This window comes from Andrena cerasifolii, chromosome 3, assembly GCF_050908995.1.
Source record: "Andrena cerasifolii isolate SP2316 chromosome 3, iyAndCera1_principal, whole genome shotgun sequence".
In the NCBI taxonomy this organism is placed as follows: Eukaryota; Metazoa; Arthropoda; class Insecta; order Hymenoptera; family Andrenidae; genus Andrena; species Andrena cerasifolii.
The window spans coordinates 23,170,843-23,192,221 of record NC_135120.1 but is presented as its reverse complement, the minus strand read 5'-3'; the positions used below and the strand labels follow the sequence as shown (position 1 = coordinate 23,192,221).

Here is a 21,379-nt window from a genome sequence, read left to right as displayed (position 1 = left end):
AATTATTATTACTTCACTGGATTGATTAAACAGTGCATTAGAAACTTGTGGGAATATCAGTAACAGCGTGAATTTTTAATACTTTTTTTCGGCGCACGATACGTGAAAGGGTTCGCAAGGGTACGCAAAGTGCTAATAAACAATGTCATCTTGCAATTTATAGCTTGCACGGGCTTTGAAGAAATGCCATTTCTGAACGCCATAGTGTCTTGATCCACGAAATGGATTTTCGGAGAGAAATCCGCGTGAGTCGTTGACCAACCGAGCCAAAGCATACCGTAACAAAAGCCTACCCTCTTATGTCAAACTCTCTCTCTAAACAAGTCACACGTATACAAGTACGCAACACCTTTCAGCATTTCAACACATTTCAGAGTAGTTGCTGAGTTGGACGCTGTTCGTGAACAGAGGTCGCTAAATTCAGTCCTGAAATTATGGGTCGGTAACACAGATTGGGTGGCGACACGAAGTCCCATAAGGTGATAGGTCTATTCTATACCTCGTCTGTGATTCTATGTAAAGTCTATTCAATACCTCATCTGTGGTACGACCAGCATACATGTTTCTCATTTTACCTGCATAGTAGAAAGAGGTCGCTTTACATTTAAATCTTTCCGTATCGATAAAAGTATAAACACGTTCCAATTGTAATAATGTCGTATTTACAATAAAGTATTTACCTGAAATTTTTTTGCTGCATTTGAGAAACGTGAAAACGGCATAAAAAGAATAAATGTTTGGTGGTTTGTTGAAAAAGGTTTCGTAAAACGATCAACAGATAGCTCTAAACGCAATCTTCCTCTTTCAATGGAAGTTGCTGCTGTAGCGATCAGTCACGTGGTGAGGTGGGATAAGCCAATCAGGATGTACGTTGCGTCCCACGTGATCGGAAAAATCGAAATGGTGGACGTATCGGGACGCAGGATCCCGAGAGGAGACGAAGGACGATAAACTGGGCAAGGGCCCGTGATCCGTGTCATCGGTATTATCAAATCAGGAACACGATTAGCCGCGGATATTGGTGTGATTTGGAGGAGGACTGGCGGCCACGGAGCCGGCGCGGAATTATCGGTGACAATAGATCTTGTTTACTGAAGTGTCAATCCGCCCGTATTGTACGTGCGCTCCGTAAGTGCGAGAAAACAGAGGGACAGTGTGTGTTGAGTGCGCGGGGGCCACAGTTGCACCTACCCGTTCCCCGGATAAGTACGTTTCCGCGACGGCGGATGAAACGGGGAATACATGTTTTGAGTGAGCGAACGGGGGTGGAAGAGGGCCAGGGATCGTGAACAGACGGCAGTGCGTTTACAGTGAGATTCCAAGCCCGCGGAAGTATGCCCAAGTATGCGGGAGCTTGGTGATCCGTGAGAATGTGTCACGTCGAGCATCTTGTTATCAGCCACCGAAGGTAATGGACAGACCATATTCCACAGCCAGATCTGCACGGTTTCATTACATTCTTTAACGATGATACGTAACGGCCAGTAAGTGTCATGCTTGGACGAGAAATTCCTGATGTCTTTAAGCCCGGTTTACTCTCTGTTGACGTTCACACTCGCTGATCGCCGCTGATTGGTGGTATGGTCCATGACCCGCCAATCGGCGTCAGAAGACGGTTTTCTCGCGAATGTCAGCCGTCAGGTCCGAGGCAATCGGTATCTCGGGAACGTGTGTCGTTTTTCGCAATCCTTTGTGTATCCGACGAATGATCGACGTGTTACGATTAGCGTCCGCTGGAGATACTTCGTTACATCCCGCCGCATATTTCCTCCTCGCGACACGATAAATACGCTTGTTCGTTAATAGAGGATATTACCGGTAGAGACGAGGGCACGTCGTGTACTAAAAGTATTTTTAAATTCTTTCGTCGTACACTAATCGGGGGAAAAAGTGTGGGAAAGGAGGGGAGAGTTTTTCGAGTAACAAAGACACGTTCGAATCTTGGTGCAACGCTACTTGACAGATATTGTCTCTGCTTATGTGACAGAATGTTTGAATTTAAAGCCCAGTTCTAATTAGACAGAGAGCTCGAGATACTGGCACGGTTAATAACAAACTTCTGGACATAGACAGCAATAGTTCTTTTTGCTGTTTATGAAATAACAGTTTAATGTAGTAAGTGCAGCATAATAGGGAGTGCAACTACTCGTATGACACAACAAACTGTTGATTGGAAAACGCTGATGGTGTCATGCATCTTTCTTTTCCAGATAAGATATTCCCTTAACGCACAAAAAGTTTTATAATACGTACAAATGCAAATACGTCTGTAATCTTCCGCAATAAATGCATTGAAATACTCAAGAGGCATCGGGATGTTTGCGAAGCATTGAGAACCTTGGATTATTGTCTCAGTGGAGAAACTGAGTTACTGCCTGCCAACAATAGCACACCTACACTCTTTTCAAACTATGTAGCGAATGTCATGATAAACTATAATAGCTGTCAGAAAAATTTCGCTGGAGGTTCGGTGTTAGACACTTGATACCTGAATTAAATTTTTGTCGCACGGATCTATGAATTGAGAATACTCTAGCTACTAAAGAACAAAATCAACAAGGATCTATAAAATTGACTGAATATATAAATCTAAAACAGAGTAAAGTAATTTTAATGACTCTATTTTATTATACCTAAAGCGAAATATATACGAACAGACGATAACAATACTCTATGGTATTCTGTCCTACTGATCGAATTGAATAATGAATTTAAAGGAAAGCTTTAAGAAAGATTTAGAGATACTTTACTATTTCTGCATACTATGCACGCCGATGGAAAAGAAGTAATGTTAACAATTTTTTATTGCGTTGAACCGATTCGTGCGCAAGGCTCGACATGGTATATACAAATAAGGTCTTTTAGTTTATGAATTTTGAGTGCATTTGACAAAATTGAATTGAATAGATTAATGTACACAATACCTGTAAATAAATCCAGTAACCAGCGAGACTGTAATAGTGAATACTTTTAAACAAAATGTATAAAAGTTATTTTAAACGTCTGTATCAGTGGCTGTATATAATTGAGAAACAGAAAGATGGAGAAATGATACATTTGAAATTCTGCATGGATGACAGAGGACACATTTGTTAACCCTATTAATAACAAGGTAAAATGATTTCTTGAAAATGACATCCGTGTATGTAAAAATCTTTAGAACTTTTTTATTTGCGTGCGCTTCTGAATTTTGTAGGGTTAAAAAAATGGACGGCAGTGGTTCGGGAGTAGTGCAAGTATTTGTGGGTGAATGGAGCCCAGAATATGAAGCACTTTCAATTAAAGCTACTAAACAAACTTCGTCGGCTGAAATAGTGGAATGCATCATTGAAAGACTTGGGTTAATCGATGCCTCCGCATCGAACGGTTACGAATTAGCAGAAGTGGTAGGAAACTCTGTTGGGCAAGAATGTAAAGAAAGAAGACTCGGGCCAACCGAGTGCCCTGTTGCGCTAATGTTGTTATGGCCCAAGAATGCGGCGCAACAAGAATATTACAGGTACGTTAATAGAAACGCTATGTTACCGCAACGATATACAATAATAATATCGCATGCCTTACAACGTGTTTTGCTTTAGGTTTTATTTGCGGAAGAAGCAACCAGATTTATGGTCGGATAGTAGATTTCCCATGGATCCACAACTCCTAAAAGATTATTTTAATAGATTCCTGTATCAGCCACGCGACAAAGAGTACCCAGATCTGTGTCAACTTCCAGACCTTAACGAACAAACTCTGTTGGATAACCTTCGGGCTAGGTTTTTAGCTGGAAATATATACACCTACGTTGGCAGTATATTAATCGCATTGAATCCATTTAAATTTTATCCTATCTATAATCCAAAATATGTAAAACTGTATCAAAACAGAAGATTGGGGCCAGACATACCTCCGCACATATTTGCCATAGCTGATGCGGCTTATCACTGTATGCTTAAAGAAAGAAGAAATCAGTGCATTGTTATTAGCGGCGAGAGCGGATCGGGCAAAACGGAATCGACAAATTTTCTATTGCATCATTTGACAGCCCTTAGTCAGAAAGGTTCGCACGGTAGCGGCGTCGAACAGACAATACTCAGCGCTGGTCCAGTGTTAGAAGCGTTTGGGAATGCGAAAACTGCGCATAACAACAATAGCAGTCGTTTCGGTAAATTCATACAAGTGAATTACAAGGAAAATGGAATGGTGCACGGGTAAGATTAATGTATATTATGCGGTATAGAGTTTTGCGTGGTGTCGATAGCCATGTTAGGATGCTTTTCTGAAATCTGTTGTCAAATTCTCAGGGCTGTTGTACAAAAGTATCTTCTGGAGAAATCAAGAATAGTTTCCCAAGGAAGGAACGAAAGGAATTACCATGTATTTTATTATCTCCTGGCTGGGGCAAGTGAACAAGAAAAGCAACTTCTGCATTTAGAAAATTGTGATCGTTATAATTACTTAAATAAAAGTGGCTGTTATGGACTTGAAAATATCGATGAGCGACATGAATTCTCAAGACTGAAACAATCTATGGAAATGGTCGGATTCACGCCGGAGAAACAGAGGCGATTGTTCGCGGTTCTATCAGCTGTTCTTCTACTCGGTGATTAGTCAATATGTTTTAATAGCTTTTATAGTAAACTAACCCTATACTACTGTTTCAGGTAATGTCGAATTTCAGCCGAGAAAATCTTATCATCATCACGATGAAGCCGTAGGAGTTAAGAATCCTGAAGTCGTTGCATTAATATCCGAACTTCTCAGAGTGAAACAAGAGACTCTGTTGGCCGCACTTACCGCGAAACGTGCAAGGGCTTCTGGGGAAACGTTAGTTATTAACTATAGGCTTCCAGAAGCAATTGCGGCAAGAGATGCAATGGCCAAATGCTTGTACGGGGCTCTATTTGATTGGATTGTGCTTCAGGTGAGATGTTATTCCTTTTGCTTCAGAATGTGCACGGTAGAATTGCATGAAAATGAAATGTATGAAAATTTTCGTATGTAGGTGAATCACGCTTTACTGTCAAAGAAAGATACACTGAGAGACCATCAAGGCAATAGTATAGGTGTATTAGATATCTTCGGTTTCGAAGATTTCAAAACGTGCAATAGCTTCGAACAATTATGTATAAATTATGCAAACGAGCAACTGCAACACTACTTCAACCAACACGTTTTCCAATATGAACAACGAGAGTACAGAAAGCAGGGGATTAGATGGACAGACATAGGATACAGTGACAATTCAGGCTGTTTAAATTTAATAGAAGGAAAACCAAATGGCCTTCTCTGTCTCTTAGATGACCAGTGCAAGTGAATATTTGGTTTTATCTTTATCCTAAACAAACCGATCGATACTTTATACTTTATTAAACGTTAAAAATATCTAACAGCTTTCCGGGCGCAACGAATGAAACACTCCTACAAAAATTTAATTCAGTACATAAAGACAATCCATTTTACGAGGCACCACAACGACGCGAAGCAGCCTTTGTTGTACGCCATTACGCGGGGGCTGTGAAATATCAAGCTTCCAATATGAGAGAAAAGAATCTGGATTTGATGCGACCTGACGGTGTGGTCGGTGTGTTGAAAAATTCTTCCCTCGCTTTTGTTCGAGAGCTAGTGGGTGCAGATCCAGTTGCAGTATTCAGATGGGCGATACTTCGAGCATTTTTTCGGGCTCATTTCGCTTTCCAAGAAGCGGGTCGAGCTCACAGGCATGGCCGAGGTAGAGTGTCCATTATTTTCTAAACCCGAATGTAACATAATTTCCATCAATAACGGTGTTCAACTATGTTTCGTTTCAGCCGATGGCACGAAAACATCTGTACAAAACAGGTATAGGACGCCGAACGAGAATTTAATAAGGTATACATTACTTTTCTTTTTAATTCTATATGATTTTTACTCTCACAAAGGGGTGACTCGAGAAAGATTAAGATGCTTGTATATTCACGATAGAGCAACATTGGTTAGTTGAATAATAATGATCGTGATAAACAAATGCCGATGTTGCTGCGCTTGTTTTTTTCTTTAATATGTTTGATCTGCATACTATATCACCGTATAAAGTATGATTCTACGTTGTGCGTTAATATATGCATCAAGCTGAAGAAGTTCCTATGTGTTTTACAACTAAAGCAATTAATTATTACATTGGCCACATGTCTTTTGTCCCTGTAGCCATCTTGTGACGTTGTCGACCGTCAATCTAACTATTAACCGAATTGCGTAAGTGGTCTTTTGATCCACTGTATGTGTCAGTTTTGGCAAACGTTTCCATTCTGCTAGGCTAAGGTGTCTTATGGATTTACAATGTTTATCCGTAGCATTACATCGCAATTGCATTAAAAACACACGAAGTCCGTATTTCAATAACTTTAGCAGCAGCATAAGAAGTCACATGAACTTGTAAATCCATACAATCTTCCCAGTCTTGTGTGTTCAAAATACTGTCTAGAATTCTATGTATGCACCTTTTGTATTAAGTGTGATTAGAGTGCAATCTTCATGATTTTCACCATACAATTACATTCTGTCATTCGATGATATACTTCTTTACTTGCCGTTATACTTGAGCATGATGAACAATGCAACAATAACGTTTTATTTATACAATTCATACCAATCATTAAAATTCGCATTGCTCCATCGGAGTCACTCATGAGACAAACACTCGATAACCGCGTCTTTTATTCCAAAGCCGTTAACTAAATTGATGGTTCTGGCTAAATACGTGATAGTGAACAACATAATTAGTACGTAATTGTTTGAAAAAAAAATGTTAAAAAACTAAGCATGAGAGACTTTTTCAGTTCGCACAAACATAATCGTCCACCAAGCTATCAGAAGCAGCGCAGTGTCTGTATACCATCAACTATACCCACTACCACATTATCTTCTATACAACTCGAAAACAACGACAATGTAAACAACAACCGATTGTCGTGGCCACAATTTCGAAACATTAATCAAACGCAACACCCATCAAACGTAACCACGATGAAGGGTTACTTAATAAGGGGCAGGGAAGACCAGCCTCATAGTAATAATAAACTCAGACGAGACACTCATACTCCGCTAGAGAGGGTGCTTCCAAAAGACGAAGCAAACGTCATGGAACGCGCTAATCAAATAGTCATGTATGTAAACAACAGCCACTTAATTTTCAATAACGTTTGTAATTTAAGCTACAAAAACTCACTGCTCTACGATATAAAGGTAGTGTGCGCTCTATAGTGATTCTGGGTGGAGGATTTCTTTCCATAGGTAACAGCATTTCAATAGGATATTATTGGTCTTCCCATGCAAAGTCATATCACAGCTTTCCACAATTATTCAGTGCCTTATAGAGTTTTCTCTCGTGTCTTTTTAAAAATGTGTCATGTAGATCATTTCGTTTGGTGTACCATAATATTCACGATCATTATCCCTTATTTGTCGTTTTAATGATTCCTTTTTTTTTATATAATATTATCTATAATTGGTGCATGTTGATTTCACAATAGTAGTTCTCTCCCTTTTTAAATGGGGATCATATCAATTGGCCCATTTCTACTTCAATATTTAAGAACACTTAGAGATCAATATTTTTTTTGAATGTCTGCAATCGGTAATGGTTTTATTTGTATTCTACTGTGCTGAGTGCGGCAAACATATTTACTTCAAAACGGCTTATGTTACTAACAATTGCACGATATAAAATTTGCTTAAATATTTCGAGAAACAAGACCTAACACGAAATCATCCATTTATGTACCAATGAAGAAATTAACTTCTGCAGTTAGTGGCTCGTAAAACATGCAAATCGCTTGTTACTAACATCGATAGTTTACATTAGTTATGCATCTATCTAGTGCAATGAAATAGGTAGCATTTCTTTTATACTATTAAGGAGTTCTTAGAGTCTGCTAATGACTATCTCTGTACACAGTTAATCCTATTATCACATGCTTTTTACATCTGCTGTCATAATCTATTCATATAAACCATGATAACATTTTGCTAAGTGTTTGCTACTTAGATTTTACAGTATGTTTGTTAAATATCTTTGCGATGCCATTTATCTCATTTTAAGAATTACATATTCTCCTTTTCCTGTTTTTGCATTACATAAAACAGTAATGTCGGAGCAATGTTAAATTGGTGAACGTAAAACGAAAGAGAACGTATACATGTGCAAAAATCTAGACACCTTATTTCTTTTCCAACTTATATATTTTCCGATGAGAATTTAAAAAATGGGAAAAGGAATCCCCACAGTATTTCGTAGTACTTACGCGTTGAAACTGAACACATTTGCAGGAAGAACAAATCATTTCGACCGAGAGAACGCGGTAAAAAAGGTTTAAAGAATCTCCAAACTGTGAAAACACTTGCCGGAAGAACGCAGAGTTATGGCACAGGACCTGGGAAGGCGAGAAAACAACCCATGACAGTATCAGCACAATTCCAGCAGAGTTTACACAGCCTGATGGACACTTTGAATCAAGCAAATCCATTCTTCATTAGATGCATCAAAAGCAATGCGAATAAGGTACCAAACGAATTCGACGAGGAGACCGTGCAACGGCAGCTGCGGTATACAGGGATGTTAGAGACCGTCAGAATAAGACAAGCTGGTTTCAACGTTCGATTAACATACGAAGAATTCATTCAGCTGTACAGAATGTTGCTACCCAAGGGCTTGCTAAGCTCACAGTCAGACGTACGAGACTTTTTGCTGACGCTGAATCTCAATAGAGACAATTATCAACTCGGTACAACTAAAGTGTTCCTCAGAGAATCGGAGAAGATTAAATTAGACATAGAATTGCACCAACAGATCATTACAAGCATCACGACTATACAGAAATGGTTCCGTGCTTGTTTGGAGAGACGCAAGTTCCTCAGATTGAAAAACGCAGTCGTACAAATACAGTCCTTTTGGCGAATGGTCATTGCCCAGAGGCACGCTCAAGCTTTACGCGCTAGAATCGAAGCCGCCATTCACATTCAGTCTGTTTGGCGAGCTTACAGGCAGCACAGTTGGTACAAGAAGTTTAAGTGCTCTGTGGTTGCCTTTCAAGCTCACGTTCGTGGTAACAGCGCAAGGAAGGCTTTCGCAGAACTGAAAAAGAGAAAGAAATTGCTTGCTGATAAAGTTGGGGAGTATAAAGATGTTCAAGATCAAAGAGAACTTGCCTATGATAACAGCAAAGTGTTCTCAAGGCTCAGGGGTAGTGACGAGTAAGTATTTACAGAGAGAATTACTTCTTTTATACAAGATATCCATGAAAACAGTCACCACTATTATATTCACATTTCTGTTTCATGCTCAGATCGCTCACGGAAGATACGCTCCTGGAATACAGTACGATTCGCAAAACGGAGTCGCAGAATCGTCTAACATCAGCAAGGTAAATAGATCCTCATTTTTTGCAGCTTATATTCCCCTGAATACGTAATTGAATGAGCATATTAATTTGCAGAGTGGAGAACGTACTTCGGGACAGCGCGATTGACATGAGTATGACGTATTCTAAACGCAAGCTTACACCAAACGCAAGAATATTGCAGGAGTCCAGCGCGATACTGAAGAACGCAGAACCTTACTCTTCCGAAGAATTCAACGAGCGTAAAAGCAGCTTGGAAAGCTTGACCAGTTTAAGAAGCTACGAATCTCAGATCAGCGTTAACAGCTCCGAGTCCCAAGACAACTCCTGCGGCAAACTCGTACCGAGCGCTCGAACAAAACGTGGCGACCATTCTCCTGGAGTAACGGTGAACACGAATCTGGTGAATGCATCCAATCGGCTATCGTCCGTCAGTAAACGGGCGGACAGTTCGTCGACAGGATACAGCGATGGAGAAACGGATACAGAGACCCCAAGCGCGGTGCAAAGTGCCCCGCCTGCCTTTAACACTGCACCTCCATTCCCAAGTCCACGAGAGATGAAATATTATCAGTCTAACATAAACCTAACCCATAGTCCAAATTCAGACGTCTGGCGTCGTAGAGCAGACGTTTCATCCATTAACTATAGCGACTATTTGATGGGTGGTCCCCAGAAGTCAACGCTGACTCGTTCTCCAAACGTCTCTCACTATAAGACTATAACGGACCATATATTCGAACAACATGAGAAACCAATCGAGGCATCGAATTATAACGTGAAACTGGAACCAAACGAGCGTTTCCTTCATATGGAAAGCAGTTCGGGTAGGGAGCAGCGCAGATTGAGCGACAACAGCGTACCGAGTGATCGTATAGAAAGCGTTCCAGCTTCGCCCATTAGACGCGACCAGGCGTACGGCCACAGCAAAGAAATGAAAGATTTTAGTTTCTTGAGAAGGCAGAACTCTGAAGGTGATACGTCTAAGTTAGATACCGTGAACGATGAAAATGCTTTGAAGAGTCCATTGCAAAAGGGATCATCGTCCAAGGAGAAGAATTCCAGACCAAAAGAGAAATGCGAACCTGACGTGCCTGTTAGAACCGCAAGAAGAAACCGACCGTCCCGAGAATTTCATTGTCGGTCCATGGGCGAGAGCGTGTCGGAGACAAACACCGGAGAATCGAAGAGCCTGTTCCTCGGCACGATCAAAGAGAGCGACTTAAATAAGTCGACGAACGTGTGGACCCGGAAGGATAATAGCCCGCACGAAACTGCGTCGAGGTCGGTGACAGACTGGCCGGTGAACAAAAGCGAATCCGCGTCGAAAACTCAGCAACCTGGCAAGCGTATGAGATCCAACGCTATAACGACTCTGGAATTAAGGAGAAGGAATTCGGATCCGGCTACTAAGATATCAGGCCTCGGCGATGACAAGGCTGTCACCGATACGAGCCCGAATGATTTGAAGCTGGCGCCTGGAATGAACCTGTTGGAGTGGAAAGGCAATCTGTTCACTTTAGCCGGTCATCGTTTCAGGAAGGTAGCAAGATTTGCCAAAGACGACGTGTGCGTTTGCTGCCACGAGAAGATGGACGCGTTCGTGACGCAAGGGTACAAGTGTATAGAGTGCAAGCAGCTGTACCACGTGAAGTGTATCCAGAACGGCGGTGTACTTAAGATGCCGTGTATCCTGGCGAACACTCCGGGAAGACGAAAAAACAGGAAGCCATCGCGACCGCCGTTCGACGCGGCGAAGCAAGCCGTCACGTCCAAGTTCAGTTTGACCGGCACTTCCGCTTTCTCCGACAGCACGGATAAGATCATATCCGACGCCAAGGAGCTAGCCCTGATGCAGGATTTCATTACCAAGAAGATCTACATAATGGAAGAGCAAGAGAAGGGCAGGAAGCCCAGCGAAGTGGATCGCGTGTTCAAGCAGGCACTGCGTAAATTCAAAGACGATCTCGTGATCACTTACAGCGTCGCCATTCAACAAGGCGTCGAGGGGAACATCAAGTACACCGACCTCATAGCAAACTTCTTGCACGTGATGGAGACAGTGTGCAAGCAAGAGAACACCAGCGAAGATTTTCCCGTGACGATGGGGGTGAACGCGTTCAGAGGGTTCATGAACGAATTTATGACGATAGTCAAGACCGAGGCACCGGAGAAACAGAGTAAAAGCAAACGTAAGAAGGAGAAGAAGCGGAAACAGGAGGAGCCGACGCGACACGGTAACCACATGTTCCAGTTGACTATCATAAACATACCAACAGCCTGCGAAGTGTGCACGTCATTCTTTATGTGGCCCATCGAAAGGGGACTCGTCTGTCAGAGTAAGTATCGTTAAGTTTTCACGTTTATTCGCGCGTTCCTTATCGCTCTTTGTTCACTACGTCTTCGTACCTCTAGATTGCAAGCTAACGTGTCATAAGAAATGCTACATGAAAGCCTCAGCGGAGTGCGGGAAAGACGCCTCGCTGCACGAAATGAACTCGCGGAAGGTGTTCGGTGTGCCTCTGTACAAATTGGACTGCGGTGACGGGAAGGTACCATTAGTGGTAGATCGGCTGATCACGACCATAGAGATGCACGGTCTCTACACGGAGGGCATATACCGGAAGAGCGGTGTCAGTTCCAAGGTGAAAGAGTTAAAGGTGAAAATGGACGAGGGTGATCTGGAAAAAGTGGACTTTGAAAACTACCAAGTACACGTGCTGGCGGCTGTGTTGAAGAGTTTCTTTCGGGACATGCCCGAGCCGCTGTTAACCTTCGAGTACTACGACGACTTTCTGCACGCTGCCAATCTGACGGACCCGCGCGACAGAATCAGCACCCTCTTCGCCATTCTGAAGAAGCTACCGAAGCCCAACTTCGACCTGATGGAACGGTTGATCGTTCATCTGGCGAGAGTGGCCCTCCACGAGATCGACAATCGAATGTCCCCGTCAGCCCTGGCGATAGTCTTCGCCCCGTGCATCCTGAGGACGAACAGGACACTGCCTGCGCAGGACTCGTTGCAAGACGTCGGCAGACAGACCTGTTGCGTCGAGACGATCGTGCAGGAGAAATTGAGGGTGGTGCGAGCAACATTGGCTGACATAAATACTCTGGAGTCTGCCTGTCACACGGCGACGCATCGCCTGTCCAGCTTGAGATCGTCGAAGATCTTCAGCCCGGAAGAATTGAACGCGGCGACACCGAGCGCGACCGTGAGAGGCGGCGCCACGGATCGGGACAGGGACCGAGGTGACGAAGAGGAGGCGCTCCTTGTCGACCATATACAGGAGATCCAGAAGGAAAAGGCCCTATTAACTTCGACGCTCCCCAGCTTAACGAGAGCATCTTCCGACGATGACCTACTTCTATCCGCCAACGACTTGGACGATGGGTCTCTCGAGGATATTCTTCCACCCTCTGCAGGCAAGTTGATTCACTTTCACGTAACGTGAATCCACGGATAACAATTAGCCGACGTGACGATTTTATAACGGTGTTTGTCTTGCGTGTTGTTAAACAGACGGGATGGTAAGAAAGAAACCAATTCAGAGGCAAAGTTCCGCGGACAATGCATTTCCTACGATCATCAGCGTCGACGAGGACATGGTAATGGTATGACCATCGACGGGAAACGTTACCACGGAGGATGATCGATAATCGTATGTAGCAACATGACACACGCGCTGCGAAAGCGTCGACTGACGGCAGCGAATCGACGAGTCTTACCTCTGGTCTCATCGGCAAGCCGCTAGTAATTTAAATAAGTAGTAAACACGACATTAGGTAGGTTCTAGTAATTTGTTCCACGCGAAGTTAAGCTGATAATCCGATCAAACGTACACATACATATATATACACATACATACACACACATATATATTTTTTTCACTCTGTCGCAAAGCTTTCAGAGGGTTTCTAAAGAACGATGAACAAAATGAAAAAAAAAACAAACATACGCGAGCATATACAGCTATTCACGCGAAAATGTTCTAAATATTCATTTTATAATCTATTTTTCTCTTGGAATGCATTCCTCTTATCGAAGACTGTCAATCCGGCTAGGTGATTATGGAGAAAGATTCATCGAAGCAACGCGTTACATCGCAGGTATTCCGTGATAAGAATATCTCTCATTTCGGTCTGTCGCGTCTCATTTTCGTTTTCTGTACGATCGACGCGAAGGGTGGAAGGTACGGTACGTACGGATCGTGGTTATCTTCTAAGAACGAAAAAGAACAAAAAAGGAAGAAAAATAATTAAGGATATTCGTTGTTGTTACGAGTATTTAGTCGCATTTGAATTCTTGTTCTCTCCATGTTTTTTTTTTATCGATTCGATTAGGGAAAAGAAGCGATCCCTCCCCCGGTTGTTCGAGTTTTCACTCTTTTACAGATTTTATAGACTGTTGCGTGAATCACACGGAAGTAGATCCTTTTTCCTTGAAGGATTACGAAAGCGTATTTTATAAGTCTACCACTTCTTTTGACAATCACTGATCTAGCAGCGAATGCATTCGTATATCCTTTGTTAGCGGGATGTACAGGAATGAGAGGGGGGGCCAGGTGTCTCAGGGCGGTAGAAGCCCTGGGAATGAATAACTAGGCACACACCTGGTCGGGTATCGTTCTTATCGAGCATTTCGTTGACATCTTCTTTTTTATAAAAATACTCGCTCGTCGGTAGATGATTATCGATTCGCTGATCGATTCCTCCAGCGGGGGGATCCGAGTCACGCATAAAGTGGGAAAAGAGGAAACCAAAATGTAGCTTCTGTACATATTATATACGGTCGATAACATTATGAGCATCTCGTAATAATCTGTTATATTATTGTTAACTTTACGAGAGACGTTACCAAGATTATATTTCTACTGTCGATATTCGTCGCGTATAGGGCTTACACACGCCTATTTGTGGATAATATATATACATATATATATATATATATATATACATAAAACACACGCATACACACAGACAAACACACAGGGCCTGCCAATTATCTTCTCTTTTTCCGTTTCCATCGAGTCGGTTTTTACTTAGGCTAGCTTTCATTCATGCAGAGACTCTCCTTTATATGTGTATACATATGTACAAACATGTCTGACATAGGACACGCATAGAACGTGTATACATATATACACATGGAGGACATTTATATATATATATATATACGAGTACTTATGTATATATAGAGATTTTGTGCGCACAGGACTGAGCAGACGGTTTTTTTTACTTGAGATTTATTACGATTTCGTTTTAGTTTCCCCCTGTCGTCCAGTGCCCTTTTTTTACTTCCCGCTTTCTTTATGTTCATCCCCCTCCCCCACCCTCCCCTCTGTGCGTTTTTAATACACTCCGTAGTATCTAGCATTTCTCTTTTTCTTTCGCGCATCCACGCGCCAGCCATGAATGGCTAACAATTCGCGGAGGAAGGGACGAGAAAATCGTCGAAGGGAAACGGGGTGGAATTAGAAATTTCAGAATCGTGTCTCGCGAGGCGCAGATACTTTTCCTTGTCAGGGGAGAACTTCCAATTTTTTCCCACCATATTCCTTATCTCGCGTGGACAGTTAAAAGCTAACGTAATCCACGGCGCAGTTCAGTACGTAAGCGAAATCCGCCCTTTCCCTTTCTTCCTTCGGTTTTTCTTTGATCGCGGCGCTTTGATATTAAGTCGACCGTGGAAGCGTTTCAATTCCCATGCAGTTCTATAACGCACCCGCGTGTAATTTAAAGAGCCTCACAATTTTTATTTGTCAATTAACGACGAAAGTCGCCCGTTACGGGGAGATAATTTTCAATGTACCTTCATTCACCGTTAATGACCTTTTGCGCCCGGGACGGGGCTTAATTAAGCCTCGCGTGCGCGCGGTTTTCATCGAGATTTCGTTTCTTTTTCACACCGCGGTCGCGCGCCCGCTCAATCTCCCCTTCGACCCCCGTCGAACAACCCGCCAAGGAAGGATTGGGATCCGCGAAGAAAAAAGAGAGCCTTTCAAACGCTATGTTCCGAGCTGTACAAATTCCTTTTACCGCCGCGCAGTCGAACGACCCCGAGGCACGATGCGGTCGGGAACGGCTGTTTCTCGGGTTGAAATTATATTCGTGACTGGGTCGCGCGTGACTTTTACCCAAGTGACTTAGCTTTAAGCCGGGAATTTCGGAAAAAGGCGCGCGGCTAGTTCTTCCAAAGCGTTCTATTCTTCGTTTCTCGACTCGCGAAGTCTACACGCAGGCTGACCTATTTTAACCGATCGCCGCGAACAGTCTCGAAATTTGTAGCCTCCCGGGGAACCTTTCAGAGATTTGAAAGTTGTGGCTCTACGAATGATTTCAAACTTTGAGGTGCACATTGTATTTTTTAAGTGGAATCATGTACTCGGTCTCGCCGCGTTGTAGATACTCTTTGCAGAGGAAATAAAAAGAAGGTGGACTGCATTAGTTAAAATCGTCCGTGCTCATTTAAATCGGGTAGGCTAATTTCGGAGGCAAGGTTCGATGGATGACGTCTAATAATCTTGCCTATTGCATTTTAATGTCTCTCTTCTTCTTGAAGCTACAACGTAACGTAATGGAGGCATATGATTCCTGCTAAAAAAATTAATGATGGGTACTTCTGAGTATTCAATATGTAACATCTCTCGACAGATCTGATCTTCGAGTAATAAAGACGATTAATGATAATAATATGTGACATAGAAACTCAGGTTCGGTTTTATGGATCAATTAGTTATTACACAATACCCCAACATTACTTGCCTATTTTTGCTGAAAATAGATCGTCTCAAATTCTTTCACCCCATTTTTCACTTTCAGACCGCTCTGGCATCCCCCTCGATAGCCTGTACTTTATATCTGTAGGAAATTGTTCTTCTTATACGTATGAAAGCCATTCGCGCGGCTCGATTAAAATAGGACAGCCTGTGTTGCGTTCGTTTTAGAATGACCGAATTAGCGACGATTGTTTTTAACTGTCCGTTTCTGTGTTCCGTGTGTCGTTTCCTTTCCTTTTTTAAGCTCGTCTTCGGTCATCAGAGCTCCAGTGTACGAAGCACGAAGCGAGCTGAGACTCTTTCTTTTACGGTTGATCGATTTTTTACAGAGATATTAGAATATAGTTAGATAGTTGCGACGTTCTGTTCGAACTATGCGATTTTTAACGTTGAATTGTTGTCCCCTGTTGCCGTGTTCGAAACCATGGCATCGGTAGTGGTTTCTCGTCGATGTCCAGAACAGTTGTTCGCTCATTGTGAATCGTGCTCTTCAATCTTTTAAACTTTCGTTGTTAGTAAAGCACACAGACACACACACACACACACAGACACACGTCCACGTGGCCCGTTGGAAGTTTGGGTTGTACGTTGCTGAAAAAGTATTTAGTTGCTCCGCCATAGGACAAAGTTAGCATTAAGGTAATGTATTCCTTCGATAGCGAGTTTTCGTTTTAAACACTGCCTTCCCATAGTTTCGACGTTCTTTTTCATTTTGATACGTTCCATTCATTCAGCGATACGTTCTCCCATTTATCCCTCGTTTCACTCCCTCCATTTATCTCGTTCACAATGGTAGGCATGCCCAAACTTTCGATCGGCAATACACGCGCAACACGAAAAGAGCAAATCATTGATTAGCGTTAAACGATATTTTATACTGAAATTGTTACTGTTGATTTAAGTGCGTCCTTAAGTGTCTTAGAATGGTTTCGAACGCCTCTGTTCGTTGTTTCGTCGAGGATTTTCGGAGTCACGACGGTTGACTGACAAAGAAGGTTGATTTTCCGTTCCGGCTAGTCCGTTGTCTCTTATTATTGAGAATCGGTTGTTGAATCGTCGACACTCACGCGTCGCCCGTAGCCAACGTTTCTGTTTTTCCCCTCGAGAAATTTATTAGGGAACGCCCGCCGCGGCGTTAGTAGACGTTAAACCGTTTAGAGAGACCCTGCCGTGGCGCAGCTGGGGCAGTCTCGCACCGTAATGAATAAGAGCTAATCGTTAATCTGTAAATTATCGTTTCACGCAAACGCATTATACGCTTCTACTGTTGCAACAAAACAAGGTGCTTCGCGCGGGTATCGAGCGCACAGAACTATCATCCACTTATTCTCGATCGTGAAGGGAGAATAAGAGAGCGCGAGGAGCGAGAGAGGGAGCACGGCGACGCGCAGAAATGGAAAGGGAAGATTCCCTCGGCGACCCCATCGTTTTCGCGGGGCGGAGGGAAAGATTTCGCGTCGCGTTTCCAGATCGACGTCGTCGATCGATCTCCTTTCACAATTGATTCCCGCAGGGGAAGGCAAGCAACATAATCGCGGACAATGGTAGCGAAGTTGCAGTGGAATCGTGTGAAGCAGGGATCGTGATCGAATTGTCTCTGAGATTTTCGCTCTCCCCCGAAGGTTGGGCCGCAGGGGCTGTAAATAGGCGATAAGGCACGCAGAAAACTAGTGGCGCGACGAACGAGAAACTCTTCATGACAATATCGCCCCTGAAAAGTCCTACTTAGCTCCATCGCGTGCAGTCGCGGCGACGATGGTCCTCACAACTCCACTCTATTTTTTCTTTCGTCTCCGAGACCTTGATTCACCACGACGTTTCGCGAAACGCTTCTCTGCGGAATCGGTCGCGCGTATTCGCCGAGGCGGAAGCTCGGAGTCGCGTCGACCTTGCTCCCTGGGGACCCGAAGAATGAAAGGGGTAGGATGTACGAAGGGAAATGATAAATGGACACACAGGAGAGGATCACTTCCATTCTAGCTGAATTCTTGAAGCACGCTAATTAATTACAGTTGTGGGTATGAACAGCTAACCTTGAAGAAGCCTGTCTAGTTGACAGAAAGTGCTCGCGATAGGTTTATGCCTCTTTCCGTTCTTTGGTGGCAAAGATAGTGGAGCAAGGTGGACGCGGGTCCGTGGGATTCCGAGGGCCGAGGTGTCTGGTGTCGATCGAGGGTGAAACGAAGGAACTGAATCATGCCGATCGTTCAACGATTATACCGGAACGTCGCGACACTGAAACGCTCTTCCCATTTGTGTCTTGTGGCGTAAAATCTAAGCACGATCGTGATCGGGGTGTCCAGGCTCGTACGTGGTCGCCTCCTCTCCTCCCTCGTCGCGACGTTCGTGAGCGAGTATCCGCCGTTCGAATACTCGGAGTAGCCTTTTTTCCCGGGAAGACCACGATGGAGGAGAAACGTAGGATCGTGCGCGTTCGTAGCCACCTACGAAGCTCGAAAGCGCGTCGAGCATAGACGCCCCGTTCATTGTATTTATACATATACATATATAAATACATACCTGTTATTTTTCTTCGAGCAAACTGTGAGCGTGTACGTGTGATATCATAGAGCGAGTTAGGGAAATGCCATGGCGATGCTGGTTGCGAGGGACGCATAGACGTTACGGATCGTACAAGCGTACGTACACACCTCTGTGTACGTATGCCAGCCGTATAGATGCGATGTACGTGCGCGGAAGTCGCGTATGTGCGAACAGAGAATCTCGAAACGGGCGGGCCGTTCCTTCGTCGTTCGATCGAGACTGGTGCGAGACGAGCGTATCGCGTGTAGGAGATGGATCACGTGCTCCTATGAACGAAAAACAGCATCCGGGAGATACGCAGCAACACACGAGGGACGTGAAGGGACGTAGGGAACGGGGGTGGCTTCCTGTGGCGAGTCAGCGTTGCATCCACTTCGATTCTTCCCTGCCTCCATTCCACTCCTCAGGATCTCAACGACTCCACGATCCTGCTATGCTTAGTCTTCTCCTTTCCCCACGTTCATTCCACTTCCTCCGATCTTTCCTGTACTCGCCCACCCTGTCTCCACGACGGTAGGCAACATGCACCACGGACAGATTTTAATTGACGCGCACGTGGCAGTCTTTGACTATCCGTGACCTGTTACCTTAGCGTGTCGTGGCGCGAGGAATACAGTAAGTCGAGAAACATCTTAGCGATGCCAAATACGTTTGCGGCCACTTGTTTCAGAGCCGCATAGACGCAGAACACCTGTCTACCCTGCTATTCTCAGAGACTCGACACACTGGTGCTCGAAGTCTCGGTAGAACGCGCCCCTAAGTTCTCAACCCCCGAGTTTCGCCGGTGTCTCTGACATCTGCCAGCTCTATAACCTAGCTCTATTCCTCGCGGCCGCGACACGAGTGCCTCGTGTACACGTTGTGCGCGTGTTGTCGAAGGAAACGTCAATCGGGGCTCGCGGAAACGGGGGGAAACGCGACGCCTCCGGAGGAACGATCGATCAATTCGAAGTTCCGGGAGGCAGCGGCGTTTCGGAGAGTAACCGTGGACAGATTACGATTACGGCGCGTCGTAAGGTAACGGTGCGCGGTCCCTCCTCGAGACGCGGCTGCGTCGCGTAACTTGGAACGGACTTCGGTTTAACTTGCAACTTAAAAACTTGCTGCGCCTGTAATGGGTCGTTCCCAGCACGTGGAACTTGGAACGGCCTCGCGGTCGCCGTTTCGGCGAATTCGATGGGAATCCATGGGCGCGTATTAGGAGCAGACGTTTCTCTGGTCGCGTGTGCGGATAATTGCTCGCCGGCCAGGTCTCCCTCGGCCCTGTGGCTTCTGCTTTTCCTGCCTCTCGTTTCGTTTCGCTGCCCCTCCCGCGTCGGTCGCCACCCTCGCTCTCGCGACTCTTGCCGCCGTGGCTTTTTCGCGTCCGCGCTCGACATTCGCGTCTTAATCGTCGAGGATCCAGCGGGCGTAACAGCGTGAAACGAAGCCGAGCGGGCTTCACCAGCGCCCCGGAAGAACGAGCGATCGAAACACGGTGGCGCGTAGCGCGGGACACCTCGTCCCTCCGCCTCTCCCTCGTGAAACGACGGCACGCAGTAAACCTGGACAAGAGCCCGTGCCGCGCCTTGTATTTGCTCGGAGGACCGATGTTTTTCCTACAGCGTAACGTCAGGGCAGCGCGCTGATTGCAAAGGGTGCGTTTTTACCCCCTCCCTTGGTTCCTCCTTCCTCCGTTTCTTTTTGCCTGCGAGAAAACGCCGGATGATGCAACGGTCCGTAAGCGGCACGCGTCGCGAATACATCTTGCCTGTTCCTGTTTTTACGAAGCTGACGCGACAACGGAGATACGTTTGGAATAAGCAACCCCCTCGCAGGAGCGCGCTAAACGTCCTAGAGGCTTGTATACGCTTTTCTTCTATTCGCGAGAGACAAGCCGTCGAGAGACAGAGATATCTAACCGATGGAACATCGACGAGGAGGAGGCTGTCGTGCGTTACGCGTGACCTGGCACGGGCTCGGGACTGTCTGCTCCTAACGGGACCGTTTTCGCTTGATCCCGCGAGCGCGAAATGCCGGAATCGAAGGGGGATAGGAATTCGTGCTGCGTTCACGGGAACGCGCGTCGCTGAACTGTAACGCGCGTCGCTGAACTGTAACGCGCGCGTGTCTGTGCCGAGTCTGGGCGATGGTTGGCCGATTTCATCCGCGAATCTGTAATAACGTTTACTGGTGTGAGCGTGCGAGCGAGTCTCGCGTGTTGTGTGTGGCTGCCGTGCGCGTGTGTGCGCGCTTGTCTGCGTGGATATTGGTGCGTTCGCGAGACGGTGTGCGTGGGTTACTCTCCGTGATCGACTGTAATTTTATATAATATTTGTAAGGCAAAAGAAATATTATGTACAGCATACCTGACAGTAAATAATAAGTATCTACCTTACCACCGTCTTTTGCAATCCTTCAAACGATCCTGTAAAGACTAGTGTTGTGTAAAGCTCGAGTCTTCGAAGCTTTAAGCCTCAACCTTAATGACTCAGCCTTTAAGGCTAATATCATGTGAAGCTCGAGCTTTCGAAGTTCGAGGTTCAAGCATTGAGGCGCAAGCCTCGAAGCTGAAGGCTCTTGTGTTTAATGGTAACGAAGTTAACTCCAAGTCCTTGATATTATATCTTATTTTGTGCAACCACTGTTGTAAAACGTTAAAATTAAACACAGAGAAAGATGCTTTTTGATGGTTCCACCAATTGGTTGGATCCGTGT

At 44.7% G+C, this 21,379-nt stretch overlaps 1 protein-coding gene across 2 annotated transcripts; it reads left to right on the top strand.

Moving 5' to 3' along the window:
- Positions 1-666: 666 nt before the first annotated feature.
- Positions 667-21,059, top strand: LOC143366582 (unconventional myosin-IXa). Of its 2 annotated transcripts, XM_076807707.1 has the most exons (15): positions 667-1,484; positions 2,211-3,112; positions 3,197-3,499; positions 3,579-4,193; positions 4,287-4,585; positions 4,647-4,906; positions 4,988-5,295; positions 5,376-5,713; positions 5,793-5,853; positions 6,801-7,127; positions 8,290-9,213; positions 9,306-9,383; positions 9,456-11,698; positions 11,775-12,785; positions 12,883-21,059. In XM_076807707.1, the coding sequence occupies exons 3-15, from the start codon at positions 3,207-3,209 to the stop codon at positions 12,978-12,980; spliced, it is 6,855 nt and encodes a 2,284-aa protein (XP_076663822.1). In that variant the 5' UTR covers positions 667-1,484; positions 2,211-3,112; positions 3,197-3,206; the 3' UTR covers positions 12,981-21,059. The 2 variants fall into 2 exon arrangements, with proteins under 2 accessions (XP_076663822.1, XP_076663823.1); XM_076807708.1 differs by lacking the exon at positions 6,801-7,127 and having other exon boundaries at positions 670-1,408.
- The last annotated feature ends 320 nt before the right edge of the window (positions 21,060-21,379 follow it).